The sequence below is a fragment of the Argiope bruennichi genome, chromosome 5, assembly GCF_947563725.1.
Source record: "Argiope bruennichi chromosome 5, qqArgBrue1.1, whole genome shotgun sequence".
Lineage (NCBI taxonomy): Eukaryota > Metazoa > Arthropoda > Arachnida > Araneae > Araneidae > Argiope > Argiope bruennichi.
Genome location: NC_079155.1, coordinates 133528967 through 133556019, shown reverse-complemented (window position 1 = coordinate 133556019; position 27053 = coordinate 133528967). Strand labels below are relative to the sequence as shown.

The following is a 27053-nucleotide window of genomic DNA, read 5'->3' as shown; positions in this document are numbered from 1 at the left end:
GAATAGACAGTTTAGCTACGGACGCAGCCGCTCTCGAGACCGGTTCCGGAAATATAAAGAACCTTCAAATGGCATCTGTTTTTATCATACCAATTTTGCAAATTTTACCAAAATGCAAAAAAAAAAAAAAAAAAAAAAAAGTAATTTACCTTGTTCCTTCAACTCCGAGGAAAACTAAATGAGCGATTCTCCACTGGCCTTGGAAACGATCACCTGAAAAATGGAATCATGTTAACCGATAAAAATAGTACATTGAAATTTTTCGTGGGTGCTGGGGCAGATGTGTCAGTTTTGCCAAAACATTATGCTCCGAAAGCCGATCCCTCAAATGAGTTACATCTTATAGCCGCTAATGGTACAAAAATACCGACTTTTGGTCGAAAGCACCTGCATCTAGATTTGAATTTGCATCGAACCTTTACTTGGTCTTTTATAATTGCAAATGTTAATCAACCAATAATCGTCATTGACTTCTTGAAACACTATAATCTTTTGGTGGATGTTAAAAGTGGTTGTTTGATTGATGGTATAACTAAATTAACTACGCAAGGCAAATACAAAAACATTAAATCACTTACGTCTGGTATATCAATATTGCTTGGTGATTCAGAATTTTATGGAATTTTATTGCAATTTCTGGAACTCACCAATCCCTCTCAGCCAACGAAAAACAATAAGCCCACTAAAATCCCTCACTTTATTGAAACAACTGGCCAAACAGTATATTCGAGACCTCGACACTAATCTCCCGAGTTGCTTAAAATAGTACGTCAGGAATTTGAATTTTTAATGTCTCAAGGGATTGTGCGTCCTTCTAGCAGCCCTTGGGTAAGTCCTCTACACATTGTAAAAAAGTCTAACGGCGAATGGAGACCCCGTTGTGACTACCGTCGTTTGAATGCAATTACCATTCCTGATAGGTATCCATTACCTCATATCCAAGATTGCATTCAAATTTTATCCAATAAAACCATTTTTTCCACCCTAGATTTGATGAGGGCTTATCATCAAATTCCGGTTAATCCGGCTGACATACCAAAAACAGCTATTACAACTCCATTTGGTCTTTTCGAATATGTTTTTATGCCCTTTGGCTTACGAAACACCGGCCAAATATTTCAACGCTATATACATCAACCTTTGTCTAACTTGGATTTCTGTGTGCCGTATTTTGATGATGTACTAATTGCATCGAATAACGCAGAAGAACATAAACAGCATTTAAAGCAAGTATTTGAGCGATTTTCTCAGCATGGTTTAAAACTCAACCCTTTGACAACCATCAATGAAGTTTTGGGGGTGTCTGATCACATCCAAAGGTGTCTAACCTCTACCAGAGAAGATTGAGGCTATTTCTCAATGCTTAATGCCTTTGCTAGTTTGCATGAACTTTTAAAAAATTCAAAAAAAGAACAATAAGCGACCTGTTCCCTGTACAGACATCTCTTTGGGAGCTTTCGAGAAATGCAAAGCTGATATTGTTAACTCAGCTACTCTTACTTTCCATGAACCTAATCATCAACTATCCATCATGGTCGATGCTTCTGACTTAGTTATTGGAGCTGTCCTTCATACTACTACATCTGATGGTCAAAAACCACTTGCATTTTATTAGCGAAAACTTTCACCTTCAGAACGTAAATATAGTGCGTATGATAGGGAACTTTTGGTGATATATGCAACCATTAAAAATTTCCGATACTTATTGGCAGGTCAAAATTTCATAATATTTACTGATCATCGATCTCTAATACTTGCATTTACTAAAAAATCAGATTCTTCTTCTCCAAGACAGCTAAGATATCTTGATTTCATATCTTATTTCAGCACTGATATTAGACACATACTATATCGGGTTCAAAAAATGTAGTTGCCGACATTTTATCCAGAATTAACGTTAACGGATGCAATTACCAAAGTTGATTTTTCGGCCTTGGCGAATGCACAAGCTTCTGATGCAGAACTCCAAACAATTTTATCAAAGAATGAAATGTCACTTGTTTTAAAACCTCTCTCGACCGATCCTACTTCATTGAAACTCTACTGTGACGTCAGGAAGGACATAGTCAGACCTTATGTACCAGAGAGTTTCAGAAAGATAATTTTCCAATCTTTGCACAATCCGTCTCATCCAAGTATCCGTGCAACTAAACCTCTCATTTCGGAGAGATTCGTATGACCATCTATGCAAAAAGACATTTCAATTGGACTCGTTCATGTCAAAATTGTCAAAGATGCAAGGTAATTAGACACACTAATAGTCCTCTGAAATCTTTCCATCTGCCTTCAGCGAGATTTAGTCATGTCAATCTTGATCTCGTAAGACCTCTTCCGCCTTCAAATAACTGTGAATATTTACTCACCCGTATAGACCGTTTCACACGATGGCCTGAAGCAATTCCCATCTCTGACATTTCTGCCGAAACCGTTGTGCGTGCATTCATTGGTCAGTGGATCTCACGCTTCGGTTTACTTCAGTCATCACGAGGGATCAGGGACGACAATTCGAAAGCAAATTGTTTTCCTTGCTGAGCAAACTTTTGGGTGTCCAAAAGATCAGAACAACTCCTTATCACCTATCTAGCAATAGTATAGTCGAGCGATTTCATCGTCCGTTAAAGCAAAGTCTCAGATGTCACGCACCCACGAAATGGACTGAATCAATTCCACTAGTTTTATTTGGACTCCGGACGGCATTAAAGGAGGATCTGTGGTACACATCAGCAGAATTGGTATATGGCTCAACCCTGAGACTACTTACGGAATTCTTTGAGACCCCTTCACTTAACGTCGAACCTCACGATTTTTTAAAAAAAATTACGACCTGTGATGGAGCAACTCAAACCTGCACCAGCTGCATCTCACGATAGTAAAAAAGTATTCATACATCCGGCTTTAGAGCCTTGCACTCATGTGTTCATGCGCCACGATGCAATTAAGAAACCCTTGCAAGCACGGTATGATGGCCCTTACTGTGTACTCAGACGTACTGATAAAACTTTCACAATTTAGAAGAACTGTAAAGAATCTACGATCAGCATTGATCGTGTGAAGCCAGCATCCTTCGAAAATTCTCATCAGTCACCTGCACCAATCATATCACCACCATCAGCTGCAGTTCCATCTTCAAAGCAGTCAGTACTTGAACCTTCTCCGTCGACTCCTGAGTTATCTTCGAATACTGCTCCACCACCTTATGTAACCAGATCTGGCCGTCGAGTACGTTTTAACCCTCGTTATCTCTAATCCAGTGTCTGCTGTATTCCAGAGGGAGGAGTACCGTGGTGGACCTGCTTTCATCAAAATGATGTCACAGTTTAAGTTGCGTGTAGAGATGCATAATCCACGATTTTTTGAATAACAAATAATTTTGCTATTGTTATTTTTAAATATGTGTTCCAAATATCTGTTATTTCAATCATATTATTAATTTAAAATTATTATTTAATATTAAATATAAAATTTATTAATTGTAATTAATACTTAATTTATTAATTGTAATTAATACTTAATTTACTAATTTAAGTAACGTGTAATTGAATTAATTTATCTATTTCAACTTACTTCTTAAATTTGATTTTTTTCAAAACTATTTATTTAATTTCTGTATTGGAGTAAACCATTTTCTGAAAAATGTCAATTAAATATAAATGTCATTTCTTTAAATTGTTTACTTTAGTTCTACATTCTACCAATAGATGGCGCCAGCAATAAATGGAATATATGCAAAGTCAACTCACAAGCAATTAAGAACGATTTGTATGGAACAGTACATCAACACATACGAATACCAGTAAGATCGGTTACTCACATGAAGTGGAGCGGCGACTTCACACTTTCCATTTAAGTCACCGCTCCGATAAAATTCAGTGATATGCAATTCAGTGAAACGATGATTCCAATAACCGGTCCGTTCACTTTTCAATCCGTTCACAGATTTCTCCTTTTCTGTTATGTTCGAGAGCTTCCATTGGACAGATCGTATCAATTGTTACTTTCCAGTGAAATCACCGCTCCAGTAAATTTCAGTGATATCGTATCGATTGTTACTTTGTATCGTGATCCAAAACCTGTAATCGAAATATCACCAGTAAGATCGCATCAAGGATTTGAATCACACCCCTCTTTGAAAAGTATTGATCACTTGTATTTGTGACTTTTTGATATTGATTACGTAATAACCGCTCGTAAAATATTCGTCATCCCTAGTTGCGTGATCCTGCAAGCGATGTATTATATGTGCACGAGATTTTATTCTACTGCATTTTATTATACTGCACCTGTATCTTTTCTCTTCTCTTCTTCTTGATGTTTCCATTAAATAAAGATGTTATTTTTTTACGCCGTCATTGAATTAAATATTATAGACAACATCCGCATATATCATTTCTATATCATTTTGCTTATACTTCATAAGAAAGAATCATACAAAAAGTTGAGTAGTTTTTCATTGCTTCTTGCATCATTATTTCACTCAAACACAATTTCTACCTTTCTTTTAATTCGATCTACCTATTTTGTGTTTTCAGTATGTATGAAATTGTTTTGTTGTATGTATAAAATTGTTTTAAAACTCAATAGAAAGGAATTTAAAAAGAAACCAGAATATTCTTATATGATAACCAGAATATATTATACTCAAGGCAAAGTTTAGCATGTGGATCTCGAACTGTAATGTAAACATAAGCAATAAATGGGAACATCGGCAAACTCATGTCAATCTTTTGAAGTCCAATCACAGCGCAGTTCACATCAGCCTGATGCTTTTATAAGATGCGCTGTGATTGTGTACTCATTTAGGTTGACATGGTCTAGCCTATTTCTAGAGAGTGTCTTTTTTAACAAGATAATCCACGTTGCCAGATGCAACAACAGAAAAACAGTTTCATTTAACACAAAATAATATTTAAAATATTTTTGCAGCAATTACTTCAAAAACAAACGTGAACAATTATAACAATTAAACAAATACAGAACAGTTATAATATTTAATTACGTGTGAACCACAATGACTTGCGATGATGAGTTGCGTTACTAACAACCTGTTCCTACAACTGTAAGCAGAGTAGAAGATGAACGGTTTCGAATTTGTGTTTCTGTTTACTTTGCTATATTTTAACTCGCGAAAAATTATTTCGACATAAAACAAGATTTTTACTGTATGAAGGATGTATATAATATGAAGAATATTATTCCTATAAATGCAATATTTGTAATACGTTGTGTAAAATGACTTCTTCTCGCCTTTCAATCTGTCAACAAATCTTGAATGTTTATCTAATTGGACAAATTTTGTATCGTTTCTGTTATGCTAGTAACCAGTGTTCTGCTGAAGAGTGTGCTGAATCAAATGCTGGAAGGCCACCTCCTCATTCACCATTAGTTCCTTGTTATACGCTGTATGAAAATTGGTTCATTTTTATATAGTTATAGTATAGTTGTGTTGAGTGTAAACATGTATGAGTGTGTTGCATGTAAACATACAAATCTTAATTAAATACTTTAAAAATCGTAGCATAAAATGTAACGTCTTCTCTTAGATACGCATGAAATGTTTTAATTTTAAAAAAATTTGTTATAAAATAATTTAATGATTAGCTCTTGAATTCCAATGCCGTAAGGAAGGAATGGGAAAATATTACTTAAAGCAATGATTCTATTTATGTCAGTCTATTGAAAAATAGTTTCAATAGTGAAAGATTCTGTAAAACTTAAAAATATCTTTTTAAAATGGAATTTACTTTCTTGCCTTCATATAATGTTTTAAAAAGAATTATTTAGTCCTTGTTCATTAATACAGTTGTAAATTTTTTGTTCTGAAATATTTTATATGCAGAAAAATGTTTCAGCCAAACATATGCAGAAAGAAAAACTAGATATTGGGAAATATACTTTTAGAGAGACCTCATTCATTTCTGAGGCTTGTTGACACTATTTTGGTAGTATCAGCATTCACAATTAAGGGTTGATGATGAAGATTGTTATTGAGATTAATTACTGTTTGACCCAGATTATTACTAAGTTATCATTAAACTTTGGCAGGATTTTATGTGGAGCTTTGACATTATAATTCATGTACATCATTATATATTATTCTTATCAGGAAGCACAAAGCATGTGTGGTAGTTCAGATCTTTGATAAGTTCTCCCCACTGTGACAAATTGTCTGGTCAGATACTTCTTTTATTTTTCTGAGAGAAGTTTATTGAAAGCAATAGAGTTGATGAGATTTTATTTTATTGGCATCGACTGGTTTCACTTACTCAGGATAAAAATATTTTCACGACTAAGTTTTTTTAGTGTGTAAATTGTTTTTATGCAAAATATGAAAAACAAATATAGTCCTATTGTTATTATTTTAATTAAAATTAGTATAATCAGTTGTTCCAAACAATTTTTTTTTTTTTATCATTGTAACTTTTTAAAGAATGCTAACTGTGTTAAAAAATTTTGAAATTGCCTGAGACTTTTTCTAATTTTTTTTTTTTTTTAATTTTAGGAGTGGTAGAAAATTTAAACTGTTTAAATAGAAACTTGAAAATATATAAAATCATTTAAAATATCCAAAGGAGTGACAAGAAAATGAAATAATCATTTCTATATATGAAACCATAGTTTTTTAAATAATAAAATTTAATTTTTAATAAATTGTTTCAAAACCATTGCTTGTTTTTTCAGTATTTTCATGTTATTTTTTTAGCAAAATTCAAAAATATTTTCAGCATTTTGGATTTTTATACCATGCAGAATATTTATGAATTTCCAGGTTTATTTGCATAGATATATTTGATGACTATATTTAAAGTATTAATTAGTAAGTAGAAATAATACAGCAATTTCTAAAGTCACATAGCATATTATGTAACATAACTAAGGAATATAAAATCAGAACAATAATCATATATCTTATAAAAAAATAACAATGTCTTTATATGTCATATTAAAAATTTTGTAAAAGCTGAAATATATTGGGAATGGATTCCTTACTTTTAAATAAGTAATTTTCAATCAGGTTTAATTCTTGTGTTATTAAATGCAAGTTTTAAATCAGTTATTATATAAAATTTGTTTTATTGTGTATGAGTATCAATATGAAAATTATTCAGATTGAGGGTTGAAAATATAAAAATTTTACAGTCGCATTCAATATTTGTTATAAGGGGGAAATAGCAAACTTATTGTAATTGAGATTAATTGAAAATTTTGTAAATGTTTTTAAAACTAATTATGATCTGAAATATTTGGTATTCAAGTTATTTAAAAATCTGTATCTTTGTGACTTTGTTAGATATGGCAGATTGGAAAAATTAACCAATGCAGTAGAAGTAAATAAATTACACAATAAATTTCTTCTTGTTTTTCTTAATAAATAGAAAAATAGTTATAAATAATTTTTAAATATAAATTTTTCATAAGTAATTTATATATTATATAAACTCTAAACCATTCAACAGATTTTCTTCCAATTGTGCTCTTAAATACTACGAAGAAGCAGAACTGTGATAATTCATTAAATGATTAATTTCTTTTATTAATTAAATGCTTTCCATTCATAAATTTCCATCTATGCAAAAGATTGTTTTATTTTTAGTGTTGCCATTCCTGTTAATTGAAAATAATAGATGTTTTAGGTTGCTATATTTGGTTCTGAGATACCACTTATAAAAATAAATTTTATAGAATTTTTTTGCATTTGTTAATAACTCATAATGAGATTTTTAAATAACTTTTAAAAAGAACGGGAAAATGCAGGGGAATTTGAAAATTTTCGTAAAAACAGGGAAGATGCAATTAATTTTAAATTACTTACTTATTTTTTCCCTTTATTTAAAAAAAATGCCAATCTCTAAAGATTACAAGAATAAAAGATCGAATTCGTAGCTTCCAAAAACGAAACAATGCCATTTTTGATTATATAATGTGGAAATTTGCCCCTTTTTCTCTCTCCTTTTATTCTGTATAGATCATTCCAGTTTCGATTTGTGAGATAGTTGTACTTTTTCCATGAGAATCCAGAATTGCACTTAATGAGCATGCACAAGATATTTGCAACTGCCTGAAGGCATAAAATACATTTATCTGGTGGGAACATTTAATCTGCAGAAGCAGGGTGGTGGTGTTTAGTCTACCATACTTGAATTTATTGAATAGTTTGCTTATTATTTGAGAAACTGCAAACTTATTCATTGCAGATTAAAGAATTTTTTAAAAACAATTTGCCCAAAATCTGTATGTAATATGAATTGAATCGATAAAAAACAATCAAACATCAATTTTTCTGAATGGGTTCAAGAAGTTCCACAAAATTATTTTGTTGCATACTGCTCGCTGTGTAAGAAGATAATAAGCCTAATATGGGAAAACAGACATTTAGTAGTCATGCCAAAAGAGAAAACATACAAGACTGAGTACCAGTTCAAAAGAGTCTTCACTGATGTTGGACTTGGTATCTAAAAGGATACCAGGTCAAATTTACTGTCTGAAAACAAACCATTCTCGAACTTTTTAGTTCAAGAACAATAATTTAAAGCTGAATAAAACTTGTTGGATTACATTCATCCTTTAATGCATTCATTGATATATCGGAAATATTTTCATTATATTCACTGAAAGTGAAATAGTGAAAAGTAAAATAAAAACTGAAAGTGAAATAAAAATATATGTTAGACTGTTCCTTATTTGTTATTTGTCCATGAAACCAAATCTGCAGAAATTGATGTTCAAGTATTTGGATTGGCAAAAATGATTGAATAAATAAAGTAATCTGCTTTGTAATGTTTTTTTTTAAGTAATCATGTATCATGATAACAAAAATGGTTTGTGCTTTATTTCATCCGAGTCCTTAATTTTGTGTAACGTACAACTAAAGAACACGAGAAGCATTGTATCCCTCCTTTAATATATAAATTTTGTTGCTAAATTCTAGATAATAAATAGACTTTTTTTTTCTGTATATAAATATAAAACTTCTTTTAATGTGCTATTTTTGAATAATGTTAAATTGATGCTCCCTTTTCTTGCTCAGAACAGAAAATCTTGAGAAACAGAAAATCTTGAGTACTTCAGAAAAATAATTGAATTAAAGCACTTTTGTTGTTTAGTTTTAACTTAAGAAGGAATGTTCAAATAATAACCTCAAAGAATTTGGGAAAAGATGATGGAGCAAGGTGCAGAAATTTTAGTTTTAAGGTTTTATTTATTTATTATTATTATTATTGGAAAGTTATAATAATAATGAAAAGTTACAAATAATTTAATAATCCATGAATAGTAAATGATTAGCCATGGAAATGCATTTGTACTTCAGTGTTGGGTATATCAGCTAGTATGTATAAATTGTATATATATATATATATATATATATATATATTTCTCTCTCCTCTTTCAAGGGATCTTGAATTTTTAGTGTGTTCTGATCCTCTTGATTTGAAAGGAAATGAAACTGCCAGAGAAGAGCTTGGATATGGATGTACAAAAGTAAGATATTTTTAACCACCATTTTAAAATTTGCTTTTCTTTTCATTGGTTGGTTTTTAAGTGCTTATTAATTATTTATTAAATCTTATTTTTTTTAATTATTTTTCAAATATTTGTAGAATTTTCTTTAAGAAAATAACTATTTGTTTTGTAATTTTTATCTACACTAAGTTAAAGAAGCAGACTTTGCAATAATATTTGTCCTTTAAGGACAACCATATAACAAGTTTAATGGATGATTTTGAGCAACATGTGCTTTTGAGTTGAGTGTTTCTTGCCTTTTTCGGATATATATACACAAGTTAATATTGCACCTTTTAAATCCTTTAACTTCAAAGCAGAATCTCTTATATCTAAGGAAGTCTGTCCTATGTGTATCTATAGTAAAGTGACTATGCTGAATTTATTGATACAAGTTACAGTGCTGTTGCAGTGAAATAAGGAAGATACAAATTATAATTAAAAAAGAATAAAGGACATTGGTCTCTCATCCCTATCTTAGAAGACTGTAACACTATTGAAACTAAAGCTATGAAAATTAAAATTATCAATTTGTAAAAAATTACATACAATGGGATTTTTTTTTTTTTTTTTTTTTTTTGTATATTTTTCTTAAAATCCCCATTTAAAATCTATCATAGTCAGCTATTGGTTCTTTTACATTTTTTGGTTGCAGGTCTATGTTGTATATTATTTTTTGAAAAAGTATGAAAAATAAATCTTGATTTTAAGTTTTGAAATTGTTGTTTTGTCTTAATGAACTCATTTTTAAAATGTCTTTCAATTTATTTTTATAATGCAATTCACATTTTGCGATGATTTTTTTATAACAGTCTCATCAACTTTGATTTATACATATTATAACCATTTTCTATTGTTTTTTCATATATTAAATGATATTTGAAAAATTTATAGTTAACTTTGCAGCACTTTATTTATTCTTAATAGATTACTAGATAGTAATATGGACTTTCTTTTAGTATGGTGGTCAAAAATATGAAGATGTGCAATTTACATCTGTGAACTGTACTGTTTTATCGGGAATTGAATGTTATGGTCCCACGACCTTCCATAGAAGTGGATTTCCATGCATAAAGTAAGGAAATTATTCAGATTTTTAATTAAAAAAGAACAAAATAAGTCGTTATTTTCGTTTCATTATTTTAAATTGTGCTTGGATTTATTATTTTAAAAATGATACAAATATTACAAAATGTTTTATTTATTAAATCAAAAATATTATTCCATTAGCAAGACCTCTGATGAAAAGGTACCAAATCTTACAATTGTACACCATCTCTTAATGGCAACATTCAAGTTTAGTTCTTCTTAGTATAATACAAAATAGCTCCATTTTCCATGCATAGTGGTATTGGCATTGGGGAATAATACAAAATTGTATGCATTTTTAAATATTTCAGTTTAGGAAGTAAAACTCATAATAAATTCAATACATTACAAATTTTCATCTTATGCAAGCCATATGCAAACTGCATTCACCTACTTTTTTTTTTTTTACTCAATAGTAACATTTTTTAAAAATTGAAAATTATTCTTGACTTTTAAAGAATAGTAAATACATTAAAAAAATATGCATGTGACAGATATTTAGACAGGGTTTGTAGCATCCCGCAAAGTGCTTAAATTTGAAAATAATTTTAAAGCACCTTAAAAGTGCTTAATTTTGGAAGAAACAAAAATTCCTTAAAAAGTGCTCAATTTTTTCGAGAAGTGCAAAGACAAAATACAGTATGTTATATACAGTAATTTGAAAGTATAGTCTTAAAGGCTTTATTTATCAGGTGTATTTAAGAAGAAAACTAAAACATGAAAAGAATTCAGACATGGAAACCAGAATGAAATAGATTCAGGGATTCTAACATGTGTTGCTAAGATAATGCTTAATGAGTCTTTTTGACCTTTCCCTCTTTCTTCAACAATGTGTATTGCTGTTTATTGAAATACTAGATTAGTTATCCAGAAGGAGCAATATTAAATACGTATTATTCCTTACTTTATGCAGCTTGAAGAATGTTCAACAAAAAAAATTCTTTTTAATTTCTCAAATGCTGACAAAAATTCTTAGTGTTTGAGATGTTGAAGTATTTAAGTTGTGTCTACTAAGTTCATTTTGTTTCTAATTACAGAAATGGGTCTTTTTTTAACTTTACAAGTTTGTTTGGAAACTAGAAGTTGTTAAAGCGTTTTCTTTTCTTCATAAAACATATAATCACATTTTCTGAATTTTTTAAAAATCGAAAGTAAATTTTATAATATAAAGTTAAAAAGCAAGTTTCTATTAAATTTTTGGAATGTTAAATGTTTTTTTAAAAAAAGATCTTTACTAAGTTTCAGATGTAAGAAGCAATAAGACAATTTTTTTGGCCTTTTTCTGAATTTAGCTGTTATTTTTTATTAAAAAATGATCTAAAAAAACTCATTTAGAGTATGGCATCGTTTTGTCATCAGTTTCATGACGGTAGCCATTCCGGAATGCTTAATTCTTAGATTTATATGACTGCAACTAAAATTTTTAGATGTAGTAAGTTAGTGCAAAAAAAAATTATGTTGAATCTTATTTGTTGATGCATATATAAAAAAAGTCATGCTATGCTTCTACATCAAAATCAACATTTTCAGAAATGATGTATCCATCTAAATAACTAGTTGTTTATTAATTTTAAGTTATATTAAAAAAGGTTACATTTCATTATTATTAAACCTTTCATGGAGCATTAATTTTTCTTTTAAATTCCTGATAAATTTTTCTTTTAATTAAATTTTGTTTCTTATTGTCAGTTAAACAATAGCACTTAAGGAAATATATTTTATTTAACCAAATTTTATATTTACATTTAAAGTCTAGGGATTGAAAGCTTACTACCTCAGAATTCATTTGTAGTCATGATAAGAATTCAATTTAATGGTGATTATTTGCCATGAAAAGATGAGAAGCATGTTGCAATGCACATGGGTGCCTCACCTTATGAAGACATGTAATGGGTCCTGTTCTCTTGGGCATTTGTGCTACATTTCCTGTACTGTCTATAATTCTAAACCAACTCTGACATATGATTTCCCACACTAGCTAAATACACATCATCCAAAATTGCACACTTTTTTTGCTAGCTAGGTAGCCTTTCTTTTTACTTGAGGAATATCCACCTTTTAGCTGATGATCTATTAGCTAATGCTGTATGGAATGTTAGCTGGTCTAAACTTCAGTTTATTTTGTTAATATGTTAAAGTATAAAACTATTTATGCTACAAAGGTAATTAAGAAAATAAAAGTACAGTGTCATTATTCTTCAGATCTTCTTTCTATTTGGAATCTTTCTTTTCTTTGATCTAAGCAATCAATCCTCCTACGATATCAGGGCGACAGATTTTGAGGCAAGGTACTTCTCTTTTGGTAAGATCTTTTTTGGTCTGCGTTACAAATTGCTGGGTTATGAGCAGATGTCATTAACTGAATGCCGTCTTGAATAAAAAGTAACATCCTTATTGTTCATCCATTTTACTGTAGCAAAACCTTCACACTTTCTTTAGTTAGGAACTTTGATTCATTTCTTTGTAGTTTGTGAGAATTACTGTGCTCAACAATACAAGAGTTAAATCAATATATGATAGCAAGATCTGCGCTTCCCACAGGTGTATTTTGTAAGATCATGTAGGTGGGAAGTAATCTTCGCAACGCTCATTAAATCTTATAAAAGTTGACTTAATTTTTGGGATTGATAATTTTTTTTATTTTATCATCCTTTTTTTTAAGTCAAAGCACAAAACATAATTTGTTTTACAATGTAAGACATTTGTGAACATATTATGAAAATACAGATATTGATTAAAAATTTAAAAAAAAAAATACAAATTTAAAATTAATTAAAAAAAAAATTTGGGAAAAAGCTATGCATTTTTGTAAAACAGAATATATCCTATGCTTAGAAAATGCGCAGGTTTTTACAAATGTCTACATATACAAAGGGGTTTAATTTTGGGGGCTAAGATGCTTAAAAACATTTATATTTTGCAGCAATTTCTCACTATGCATCCTGTTAGAGAAATCTACACTTTCTTAAGAGTTATTTTTCAAAATAGTCTAACATCACTTGCAATTAATATACAAATTATGACTCTTGAAATAGTTTTCCTTTTAAAATATTATTGCATTGAAATAATTTTCACAGCTGAATTTTGTTTTACAATAAACACAAGTTGGCAAATGGACATTCATATAAATGTATTCAGATTTCTATTGTTACTATCTATAAATTTATGTGTATTAAACACAAAATCAACTCATTTAGAAAGAATAGATGCATTTAGAAACAATCCAATTAGTGTTTTCCAGTTATAAAAGCTGAACAATTTAATTCATGAACTTCTTTTACATTTATATATATTTTGTATTTGGTGTATAAAAATATTTTGTATTGGATTTTTACACATTTTCTGGAATGATAAGAATGCAAAATTCTGTGCACTTGATAACAGAACTGTTTTAATTTTTTCATAATTTAATTATCATTTCATATAATTTTTATTTCATATGAGTAGCATCATTTGATAATCAATTTAAAAAGAAATTGATTTCAAGATTTAATAATATTGTGAATTATGTAAAATAAAATAGAGAAAAAGATATTTTTTATTATGGTGATTCTTATCTTTTATTCACAATTCAAAGGAAATGTGATAACTTTTATTAATCAGAACACTCCAATATTACTTGAAATAAAAGTCTTATTTAATGCTGGGTTGCCATCTTAGAGGATTGCCTGATTGCAATGAGTCACATCAATTTATCAGTGCTGACTTAAAGGTTATGTGGAATTCACAAATTTTGTTTAACATTTTAAACTAAATTATACCTCTTAACTGTGCTACTACTATTTTATCTTATATTAACTTGTTTACATGGTATTTGTAAGTTCATTAATAAATATTTTTATTGTATTAAATTTATTTTTAATAGTAAATAATTGTTATTATTTGGATTTCTAATACAATTTTAGGTATTCTGGTCATTATTTCCTAACAACTCTACTTTATTCCGTATTGCTTGGATTTCTTGGAATGGATCGTTTCTGCCTGGGTCACACTGGAACAGCAGTAGGAAAGTTGCTGACTCTGGGTGGAATGGGAATCTGGTGGATAGTGGATGTTGTCCTCTTAGTCACTGGGAATTTGACACCGGATGATGGAAGCAATTGGGTTCCATATGCCTAAAGGAAATCAGCATTAATGTCTGTGATATAAAAACTGAATGAAGAGACAAGTCTTTAAAAACACTTATCTAAATAATTATGTTCCTTTTGTCCAACTTTAATTGTCAGATTTGCCATCACCACCACCTTGTCCATGATTATGAGTCTTAATTTTTTTTAAAAAATCAAGGGATTGATTGATTTATTTCGAAATGTATGGAAGCATAAACTCATTGGTCATAAAAAGCATGATAAGTAAATTTGCCATTGGTATTCTGTGCCTTTAACACCAAATGAAAGCATAACTGAAAGTTAAATGACATTGACTTCTGTATTTTTCATCAGTGTTCATTACTTCATTTATTATTACTTTGTATATACAAGTTATGTTTTGAAAGGTTCTTTCAGGTCTTTAAATAAAAATGTTCAAGAAAAAAAAAAGAATAAAATCAAAAATGGTGTTCTATTTTGTCATTTTTAGTAAATGTAGATCTTACTGAAATCTCATTTTATTTGTATTCAAAGCTCTAGTCTGATTGAAGTTATGCTCTGTTTGAAAAGTGAATTTACCCTAATTGTTTGTCAGGTTTCAAATTTAATATTATTTGTACTGCAATTACATATATAAGTATAGTAATGTATCCAACTGAAAAATCTAACAAATGTGTGTTATTAATTGATAAATCCCAGTGGTGAAAGGGTGCTATGGCAGGACTGTTTCACCAAAGAGCAATCTTTACAAAATTTTCTATATCATTGTCAATATTCTTCCACATACAGTAAGATCTTACTAAGTTTGTTACTATATGTGGAATGTTGTTATTCCTGTTATTATTCCTGCTGTTTCATGTTTGTTATTCCAATATTTATGGAATGCATTTTTTTTCAAATTGTAGTTTGAAGAATTTTTGGTATTACAATATAATTATTCTTAGATAAAATGCCACTATCTAAAATGTAATCACTGTTAACTGAACTTGATAAGGATTCTCATTTAATGTGTGCCAACTTCTGATCTTTTTTTCCGTTTCTTGTATGATATTGTTTACAGTTAGATTTTCACTTGATATTTCGAAAACAGTTCATGCACAAACTTGATGGATTTCTTCATTTCTAGACATGCCTGAGATATGTAACTCTGGTTAACAGAAGTTCTAGATAAGCATTTGGCATCTTTTTTTTTTTTTTTTTTTTTCTAATTCTTTTCTAAATTTGATAACATAGTCAAATCCTACTAAAAAGAAAGCATAGCATAGAAGTCATTTTTGAAGGGCTGTCTCAGGGTGGAATATTCTAGATAGAGGCTGGTTATTTGTTATGAGAACAAAGTATTGACCATAAATATAATAGATAAAATGGGGAACTCCAAAAATAATTGCTAAAGCTTCTCTATCAAGTTGAGAATAATTTCTTTCAGCCTCTGTTAGGGAACGGGAAGCAAAAGCTATTCGCTTTTCTGCATCGACGATGACGTTCGATAATGAGCTGCAATCCGACTGGGCATCTGTCAGTAACGTAACTGGTAATTCAAGATAGAAATGTTCTAGTTCTCTTGTCACTTTATATTTCTTCCTTAAGCCTTAAGAAAAGCCTTTTCACATTCCTTATACCTGCAAAATTTCTGATCTTTATGAAGAAGCTTATATAAGGGATAGGTAATAGTAGAAACATCTGCAATGAATCTAGAATAGTGAGTTGCCAATGGCTACTATTACTATTCTACTTACTATTAATCTTTGTGTTAAATAAGAAATAAAATATTCTAATAAAAATTTATAATGGAAGTGGAAAAGAGCATTTTTCTAACGATATAAAACAAGAAAAATTATAAACTTTTAGAAATATAAAAGCGCAAATTACAGAAAAGCATGCGGATTAAAAAGAGAAGTAAAGAGGAACAACGAATTTTTTCCATTGATAAGCAAAACAATTCCTTGAAATAAAAAAAAAATAAATTGTAAAACATTGCAAGGGCAGATTCGAAAATAATCATGTAAATTCGATCATTATCGAAATCTCGAAATTACCTAAAATTCGATATATATCGAAAATTCGATAAGTATCGGAAGCGAAACAGTAAATGTTACGGAACTTTTTAATACGAGTACGCTTGAATATGAAAAGGTGAGCTGCAAATAAAATTGTAGATTCAATCTGAATAAAACCTTTTTGCTTTTATTTCTGAAGACGAATATTTAGCGATTCAACAAAGGACAGTCAACAATCTTCTAATGACCGCAATTATTTTTTCATTATGGTGTCATTCAGTTAGGGAATAGAAAACATTTTATCCCAAAATGACATGCTTAAAACAAGTATTTTTATATATTAGAATATGACAGTGTTTATAGAAATATTATGTATGAAGGTGAAAAAGAATAAAAGCAAAAAAAAAAAAAAAAAAAAAAACACTAACCGGTTACGAAAACGAAATCAAAAACGCGAATTGTGAATATCGACTTATTGTATCGCGATTCATTGTGAACCATTATTCATGATCATGATATCAATAAGTCGGTTTTTCAAAAATATCGATTTTTTTTTTTTTTTTTTTTTTTTTTTTTTGATAAATCAAAAATTGGCAGTAACCACACAAGTTCTTGAATATTTCTTGGTCGTTGCATTCGTATTATAGCTTCAATTTTCGATGGTGATCGTGCTGTCTCATTTTCTATTACATGACGTTTTGTTTGAAAGAATGGACATTTCTTGATGTTCAGATGCGAGTCATAATCATGTAACCTTTCTAGACAAGTAATAAGTTTTCTGGGCATTCATCTCTAGTTTAACCGCTGACCGTCGAAATAAGCTGTAGTTTTTGGTAAAACATTCAGAATTGGATCGAATACCCGGCTAACTCGGCTGGGGCAGTTTTAATTCCAAAGCTCAGTCTCTTCATTTTATATAGTATCTCTCGATGCATTAAAAGGGTTTGGATAGTGCTACTCTCGTTATTAGTTTTCAAACGAAGGTATCTCTTTTATAAATCTAATTTACAGAAGTACTTAGCATCTCTGAGGCTATTTAACACTCGATCTACTTGGTTGGATGTTCATAAATAGGTTCATAACGCCAACTTTGTAATCTACACAAAGTCGAACTATTCCATCTTCCTTAGGAATTATAACTAAAAGTGATTCCCAATCACTTGTAATTGATTTGAATATTATTCCAGTTGTTTGGAGAGAATCAAGATATTTTTCTCTTAAAACATAGAATATATCCCGTTCTAGCATAATTAGGTTTAGCTCCTTCAAGTCATTTTAATATGACTGTAAAATTAAGTACACAGGCAACTTATTGTTCGAATACTTCTGGGAAAAAAAAAATGTCGGTATCATTGATGTTATGGATGGGAAAGGTTTTATTTTGGAATTATGTTTCCTGTGTTTTCATCGATTTCATTTAGATTTAGTTTCTGACGCAGACTCTTTAATAGAGGATCATATCCCTCCTGTACGAAATACAAATCTTTGTAAGACACTTTTGTATTCGACTTTCACTCGAACTTTTCCCGGAGGAAAAAATACATTTTCATTGCGTGATCTAGATACGATCCCTATTGGTTCAAACTGTTTCCTGATACCTAATTGTTTAAATTGATTTTATTAGTATATCTTGCTCCTGTATCAACTTCAAATTTTTGATAATTTTTTAAATTTTAATTGAAATAAAATATTTCGTAGCATCAGCTGTAGATTTCGAAGTACGGCTAACATAAATGTCGATGATTGCGTTTACAGCTGTATACTGACCTGGTTAGTTGATATTTTTAAATTGTTTCATCTTTTTTTTAAAAAAAGGTTTTTATACATAACACAGTAGATTTTTACACAGGTACAGTAGATAACACTTTAAATCTTTAAATTGAATTTATTTTACATTCTCTAGATAAATCCACATTGCAGATGCAAATTATTTAAACCAAAAATTTTTCGAAATGAAGAAACTTTTTCGTGGCTTTTCTATTACAATTTGATGTCTGCTTTATTTTTTCGATTCCCGGCCACACAGAGTTTACATGCGGCAGTATCATGTCACAAATCAGGAATATAATCCGAGATGGAATTTTCCTGTTTTTGATAATTTGATAGAAAATAATGCCGTGAAACCAAAGAATTTCTCTTTGGCACTAAATGATTTTCTAATGTTTTAAGTATTTCATCATATGCCAGTTCGTTGGAAGCTTTTGGCGCGATTAAAACTGTCGTCATTTGCTCCGATAGAATTCAGTAATATCTGAGCACTTTTAGACTTATTTTGGAAAACGTCCTTCATAAATAAGTAATTTTCGAAATGTAATATTTAATTTTTTTTTAGTTCATAACTTTTAAAAGTTGGAATATGAGAAATGTTTATGACTGGAGTTTTCTTTAGAAGAAATTGATTTTGGTTTATCTTTCGATAATAACCACTCAATCAGCAGTTGCTGATTTTGATTCATAATATCGATGAATACCTCGAAATGTTCCTCGTGTATCATAAATTACTTTTGAATAGTTCTTGAAAGAAGAGAATTCTTTACCTCGTCGCCAAAACTGTTGTGAATTAATTTGATGTGGCAGCCCGTGTAAAATACACAGGATGGATTATTAAATCTATTTACTATACATTAACATGCACAGTTATAATATTATTAGCTGATATTTGCATATATAGCCGTATAGCCGTATTTGATAGTTGGAAAGGAATTCTGCAATAATAATGTTTGTTGCCAATTCTAAAATATTAGATAGATTATAGATAGCTTAGATGTTCAAATCTTTGTTTTAGAAGAATACAGTTATGGTTCAAAGTAGAAGCCAAATTGAATATCCCATTATACACAACCAAAATAAGCATAGCTGCATCGCTCTACTTAAAATTGTGTATGTAATGAGGTATTATAATTGCATTAAAATGCGGAAAGAATGCCGAGATACTTACAAACCAAAAGTAATTGAAATTTATGAAGATAAAACAAATTCGGTACAAAACTTCAGTTCATCATTATGTAAGAATAATTACTTTAATAATAATAATAAAAAAAAAGAGCTCAAAACGCAATTGAAGTTGTTTAAAGATTATTAGCATGTAAAAGATTCTACTAGTTTCCAAAATAAATTTGAAGCCTATAGAGGAAAGCAAAAACATTTTTGACGCTGTCATATACAAATGATAGGCTTAAAATTGTGAATGTGTAAGAAATCACAAAAAATGCCACAACAAACAGTACAATTTATAATGAGAAAGTTGTAACATCATGGCCTTTGTCATTGACATAAATACCAAAACATATTCCATTTTCTCAACAAGGCTAAATCTTATAAAAATAGCTAAAACATACAAAAGAAACGGAAGGCGGATTTTTCAGCCACTGCCCTTCTTTTAGCATTAGTTCATGATCCTCAGTTTGAATAAGTAGCAATGAAAAAAAGCCAAGTCGAAGAATAAGTTCTTTCAAATTCAAGATAAGTTCTCAACCTGATGAAAAAATAAGTTCCTGGGATGAACGTTATCAGCGAACAATATCAATTTCTCTCTTCCTTGTCGCGTAAATGGTCTTGCACCCTCCAGAACATCATTTAATTCGATCAATTGCGTCTAATAATGTTCAGCTGCAACTGTCTGACATATTCCAGAAGCTCATATTAAATTTCTCCTTTCCAATCCACTGTCTTGGCATCAATATTCATCTTTGCAACTGTTGTTAATAGTTGGCTTTTTTTTCTTTTTTTTGTCATTTGAAAACAAAATAGAATTCAGTGGCATAAATGTTGTTTATTAGCATCCATCCCGTATAAAATTCATACACGCGGAATGGAAATTTGTAAATGATTGAAACTTATATAAAAAACAGCAATGATTGAGCTACATATAAGCAAAATGATCGGTGAATTGCAACCAACATTAGATCGTAGTTTTTACATGTATATTCAGTATTTTTGCAATCAGATTATCTTGTTGAGTTTGTGTGTCAACAAAAATAGAATGCAGACAAACTTACTATTAAACAAAATCTTACTACATTATAAATAATATTACCAAATCAACTTTTTTTATTCAAACTCTAGTATCTTTAGAACTTTGTTTGTTTGAATGGGGGGGGGGGGGAATTAAGAGATTTTTAGCTACAAAGGCTGTCATCACAGCGTTCAAAAATATCTCCAATTAATAAATGTCAAAAAATTTCAGGTGTTGAAGGAAAATATGGAGAGACAGTTTATCTGCAAATGCTTTGCTCGTGAGTTGTTTAAAATTACACGTTGAAGGAGAGTTGAGGCCCAACTTCGACCAGAGGCAACGTCTGATGCTTGAGTATTTTCGGCAGTGCAGTAAGATATGATCCAAATTATTCAAAGAATGGCATGTTTCGCAATTTGGTTTATTCGACAGGTTAAAACGATGTAGAAGGCCAGCTGTAATGAGTGTTTTGGTAGAAATTCTAGCGCACATGATGTCTTCTCTTATATTTCTTGTCCATTTAGCAATATTTTTTATGTCTGGAATTTCTCCAAGACTATCATAATATTTGCTCTGTCTGTTGTTTTTCTTTTTGAGATTTGTTTGATACGTGAGGTGATGTCTTCCGATGCGATCCATTCAATGCATGGGCTGATTTCTGTTACTGATTTTGCGATCAAGTTCGCTTTTTCATTTCATAATATTGTTGAATGTCCTGGGATCCATAGAAAAGTAATATGTTGATTAATCTGAGATTTTTCCACAATTTTCTGAATGATGGATGGGGATTTATATGAAAATTTTTGAAGTGCTGTAAGAACTGAAAGACTATCTGTAAGAAGAAGTAAAGTTTTCTCAGGAACGGAAAGATAGTCCAGAGCCTGGCAAATTGCAAGAGCTTCAGCTGTAAAAATTGAGTTCATGTTGTGGGTTCGAAAAGCAAATTGAGGCAGATCTGAAATGCCGGCGATTGAAGTTAAGTTTTGAGATTTCGATGCATCAGTTGCGATTATGGAACATTGTTTGAAGTCCTTTTATAGCGATTCTTGAAAACTGACATTAATAGCTGAGTGTGGGAGAGATTTGTTTTGAAAAGGGTATTTTGAACTAATAATACTGCAATTTTCTCTTGGAAGTTGTAAAAACTGTTGATCAGAAATAATGCGATTCCAATTAATGTTTAGATCAGAAAAAATTTTGTCCTGTTCAATAAGAGCAAGATTGAAATGTTCTAAATCTAATTTGAAGATGGCGAAGAAGGAACTGATAGAAATCTGCTTAATGAGAAATTGTAAGGATAAACGTTTGATTTTTTTCACTGATAGAGATGTAAAGGAGAGCTTTATTTGACGAAGTGCTTTGGTTTGAATAATAGTACATGCTTTCATGTGAGTTTCTGAAAATTTGTTGATAATTTGACTGGCGTAAAAAAATAAGCTGCAAATGCTATTGTCTGTGATTGTGATTAAATCTTTTGTTCTTGGGTCATAATGTTTATATGAAAAACCCTCTAATGCATTGATTTTTATAAAGCTTTATTTTTAATTTTATTGAAGATCGAACCGTTTTGATTTCTTTTTGAAAAAGGAATTCCGAGGAATGTAATTGAGTTTTTCCATTGGATGTTCGTTCCTGCTAGTGAGATATTTGGGTAGGTAAAATTAATTTTGTTTGAAAGATCGGCTATGTAGCTTCTCTGCATTAACTGAAAGTTTCCAATACGTACACCATTGATGTACGTTTTCCATTGTTTTTTGTAATTTCTTAGTAATAAGTTCAATAGACTAGTGCTAGCAAAAAAATGAATACGTCGTCCGCAAAAATCAAACAATCAACTTCATTTTCAAGAGTTTCAAAAAAATCCGATATAAAAATTGCCCATAAGATTGGCGAGAGGACACTGCCTTGTGCTAATCCTTTGTTTGTAATTCTTATGTCGGAGAGTGTTCGTCTCCATCGCACTTGAAACGTACGGTAACTAAGGAATTGATGCAACCAAGCGCATATCTTCCCGCAGATGCCCAATTCCAAGCATTTATATATCAATCCGTCAATATAAACCGGATCGTAAACTTTTGCGATGTTGAGACTAATACCAATGAAATGGGTCCCCCCCCTTTGCTTTTGAAATGCTGTAATATAATGAGCATGTGGCTGCCCTATTGTCCTTGTTTGGCAAAAAACCAAATTGTTTTGATGAAGTTTTTTGTTCTTTGTAAGAAAATCAGTAATTCTCTTACATAAGATACGTTCAAAAATTTTGGAAAAAACAGATGTTAGAGCTATTGGCCTATATGATGTTATCTGAAGCTTGTCTTGTTTTGGAATGGGAATAATAAGTGCATGTTTCCATATTTTGGGAACATAATTTGTGTTAAAAATCTGTTGAAATAATTGAAGGATGTAATAATTTGCATTTTTGTTAATTTTTTTGAAAAAGGATGCGGGAATATTGTCTGAACCTGGGGTTGTTGTTTTTTATTTTTTTAATTGCGAATTGTAATTCTTCGATTGTAGTGCTCCATTTAATTCGCTTTCCTGATTGTCCGTAAACTGTTTAGTGGTAATGGTTCGTGAGAACTGGAATTGTTGGCATAAAATTCTGCGAACAGATTACTTTGCACGAATGGGTTTGTCATAAAAGAATTGTTAACAGAAATGGTATATTATCTTCATATTGCTGATTCAGTTTTCTTAAGATAGAATAAAATAAACGAGGATTTCTTGCGTTATTACATAATTTATCCCAAAATGTATTTATTTTTTGCTTTTTTACTATAAAATTTGAATCTGCTTGCGAATTTTTTGTGAAGAATCCAAAATTTAGTTGATATGCATCTTAATGCTTTCTTTCGATATATGATTTTAAAGTTGTAAAGTTTGTGACAGGTTTTATCCCCCAGGGTGGGTATTGTTTATTATTCAAAGGTATTTTTCTAGAGTTATTGGATATGATTTCTGAAATGTTTGATGAAACTGAATCTAGATTAAGATTTGTGTCTTCAAAACTTTTTTCTGATTGAAAAAGAATAGATTGCCATTTAATTTCTGTGAGGAACCTTTGTTTGTTGTGTAAAACTTTGCAGGTGGAAATTATGGAGAAATGGTCGCTGTCAAATGATGATTCAGCAACAAAACAATCTGAGCTACAGAAGAGTGATTTGGGACAAAGGGTAAGATCCAGAAATGATTGGTTACCTGCAGGAGTAATGTGCGTCGGATTCGAAGTATTTAAAATGACAAAATTTGAATCCGTTAACCAATCGACAAAATTGTTGCCGAGTCTGGAAGAAGTGGTTGAGCCCCAAAAAGTATGATGTAAATTAAAGTCACCAAAGATGAACGTTGGTTCAGAAAGTGAGTTTAAAAAGTTTCCAAAAATTTCAATGTCAAAACCTGTAGGAGCGTAAATGTTAATATACAAAAGTTTAGAGAAGCTGTAATGATTTTAACGGTTGGATTTCCACGTCCGAATTTTGAGGTACAACGGAAGGGATTATGTATGCCGACAAATGTTCGGGGATTCCAATTAAAAGGCTCCCTCGCAGTCTGTCTTCCCTATGAGATCTAAAAAAACCCCTTTTTTTATCGAAACAAAAATGATCTTCAGCATAAAGAAAAGTTTCTTGAAAAATCCAGATATCTGAAATTGAAAAGGGGGGAATACCAAGCCAGATTTTTTTATTCCTAATACTACGGCAATTCCACTGAACAAAACGCATCCTAATAGATTAAACCAACAAAAAAGGAAAAAACAATCTGCAAACTCTGCAAGAGGTCAACCAAACACCGGGGTGACACACACACACACACACACACACACACACACACACACACACACACAAACCAAGCATTTGGGCAAGATAAAACTGAAGCAGCGCTTTGCAAAGAAGGGAAGCAAATAACAAGCAGTAAGCGGGAAAGGAACAGAAAACAGCAAAAAGAAAACAAAGCACATCACACACAAAAAAAGATTATTAATCCGAAGTCCTAGCAGGGCCACCAGCATCCCATTGCATGGGTTGACTAGTAGAACTAGCGAAGTTTTTCGAAGCATTAAGTAAAGCTTTTTTCTTCCTGGATGGAGATTTAATTTTATCACCTTTGTCAATCACATGAATTAACTGTTGCACCATAGACTCGACCGTCTTTTGAAATATTTCCAATTGCGCATTGAAATGTTGCTCCATCTTTTTGTTGATGTTTTGGATGATGGACTCCATTTTGTCGTTTAAAGATTTTTCAAAGTCTATGGGTACCGTGTTCGATCTAGTAACAGTCGCATAATTTGTATTAGATGATGCTTTTAATATGCGTCGTGATTCCCCCGTAGTGAGGTGGTTACGACATTTTAGATACAAAATTTGTTGTTCTTTGGCGTACAAGGGAGATGCTTCAGATGTTGCTGCATGAGAACCTTGACAATTAATGCATTTAACTGGGTTTTGACAATTTCCGACGTGTTCTGATCCACATAATTGGCAAACTTGGTCTTTCGAACATATCCTAGATGGGTGTAGGAAATTGTAACATTTTGAACACTGTCTAGGCCGATCGATAAAAGGTCGAATTTTCTGGATTGTAAGCCAAAGTTTAACTGAATTTGGAAGAGAAGTACCCAGAATTGTTACGAGAATTGGGGAAGTTTGCTGTGTCGAATTTTGTTTGACAAAACGTTTCATCTCTCTGATTTCAATATCATTAAACTTTCGCAGTCGTCTGCAACTTCTTTGAGTGGAACACATGTGGGCATATCAATAAGCAGAAATCTGGAAGTAACTCCTTCCCAAATAACGTTTGAAGTAACCTTAGTATCATTAATCTGTTCTAAGCTAAGAAGTTGTTTTGCGCATCCCGGATACTTTGTAGTAAAAATTAGTTTTCCTGGCCGGGTACCCCTCAGGGGCTCACCTACTATAGGTGAGTACGGGTGTCCCAATCCCGAGGTACCCAGGGATCTTTCCTTTTCCCAGGGGGTTTACTGGCTTTGGTAAATACGGGTGTCGCGCCCCCGGGTTACCCTAGCGATCCATCTCTTATTTTTATTCTCTAATTCCTATTTTTATGAGTTGAATTGATATTTCCTTTCAATATGTTTTGGTGTTTTGGTTTCGATTTTAGTTATAAACTAAACCCATGTGTTGGCCGTGCATGGCGACCCGTTAGGGGCAAAATGGAATCCTGGGGTCCCTTTCGTTCCCTTTGGCCCACGCTGCTCCGTAAGTCGGGCGGCAGGAATGAGCCCGATCTTTTCAATCGGTGGTGCGTTTCTTTGGGAACGAGAAACCACTGCTTGAGGGTTAGGCCTGCAGTCTCTGTAGGTCTATATCCCGGTGCTACCCCTGGGGTAAGTACCGAGGCTGGAGAAAACCAGAGCCGGCAACTGCCTTCCCTTGTTGGGCTCCATGGTGGGCGGGGGCGTACAGGGATGAACATCACTTACACATTATGGGTTCCCGCACTATCGGTCCCGAAGGAGACATGCGTCCGTCAACCTCTCCTGTAAAGGAGTATCTTGAGAATGTGAAATTTTTTATAATAAAAAGGAAAGATGGATCTTTTGATGCCGTATCAGCAATTTTGATTCACAAAACAATAAAAGGAAATGTTGGCGAAGTAAAATCTTTAAAAAAATGTAAAAACGGCAATCTGCTGGTAGAAGTCTCATCCCAAGAACAGGCCATATCTATCGTGAACTTGGAAAAAATTGGTAACTATGACGTAATTGTTGCTGCCCATGCTAGACTTAACCAATCGAAAGGTGTAATATCAGAATCCGAGCTGCAAAATGACACAGAGGATGATATACTTGATGAATTGAAGAATCAAAATGTTACCGAAGTAAAAAGGATCAAAATAAAAAGAGATGGGAAACTCATTCCAACAAAACATTTCATCCTTACCTTCAATCTACCAACAATACCTAAATCTGTAAAAATAGCATACCTCAATTGTCCTGTCCGGCCCTATATTCCAAATCCTTTGCGCTGCTTCAAATGCCAAAGGTTTGGACATACAATTCAAGCTTACCGTGGTACTCAAACATGTGCGCGATGCTCCGAGACTGGCCATGATAGTCAAACTTGCTCAAAAGTTCCTTCCTGTATAAACTGTAAAAATGACCATCCAGCGTATTCTAAATCTTGCCCTCGTTGGAAACAGGAAAAAGAAATCAAAACAATCAAAACCAAACAAAACCTCTCTTTTAAAGAAGCCCGAAAAATTGTAATGGAGCGAATTCCTAGAATTGGCATCTCCTACTCTACTGCAGTGAAAAGAGTGATGGTTTCAGCATCCACTTAAACACACCAGGAAATTCATAAACAAGACCATTTTTCCGTATCCATTGAAACTAAATCTGTAACCGGAAGTCCCAAAAGCACATATACAATAGATAGCAATAACAAACAAAGTCAATCAAGTCCT

General features: G+C 31.5%; 2 protein-coding genes across 2 annotated transcripts; one reads left to right on the top strand and one right to left on the bottom strand.

Annotated features, from left to right (window-relative positions):
- The first annotated feature begins 4919 nt into the window (after positions 1-4919).
- LOC129969493 (TM2 domain-containing protein 2-like) lies at positions 4920-16364 on the top strand. The gene is made up of 4 exons (XM_056084093.1): positions 4920-5399; positions 9390-9477; positions 10458-10573; positions 14493-16364. Exons 1-4 carry the CDS (start codon positions 5230-5232, stop codon positions 14704-14706), a joined length of 588 nt encoding a protein of 195 aa, XP_055940068.1. The 5' UTR covers positions 4920-5229; the 3' UTR covers positions 14707-16364.
- An 8240-nt stretch (positions 16365-24604) lies between these two features.
- Positions 24605-25372, bottom strand: LOC129968418 (uncharacterized). The gene has a single exon (XM_056082275.1). It carries the CDS (start codon positions 25370-25372, stop codon positions 24605-24607), a length of 768 nt encoding a protein of 255 aa, XP_055938250.1.
- Positions 25373-27053: the final 1681 nt, after the last annotated feature.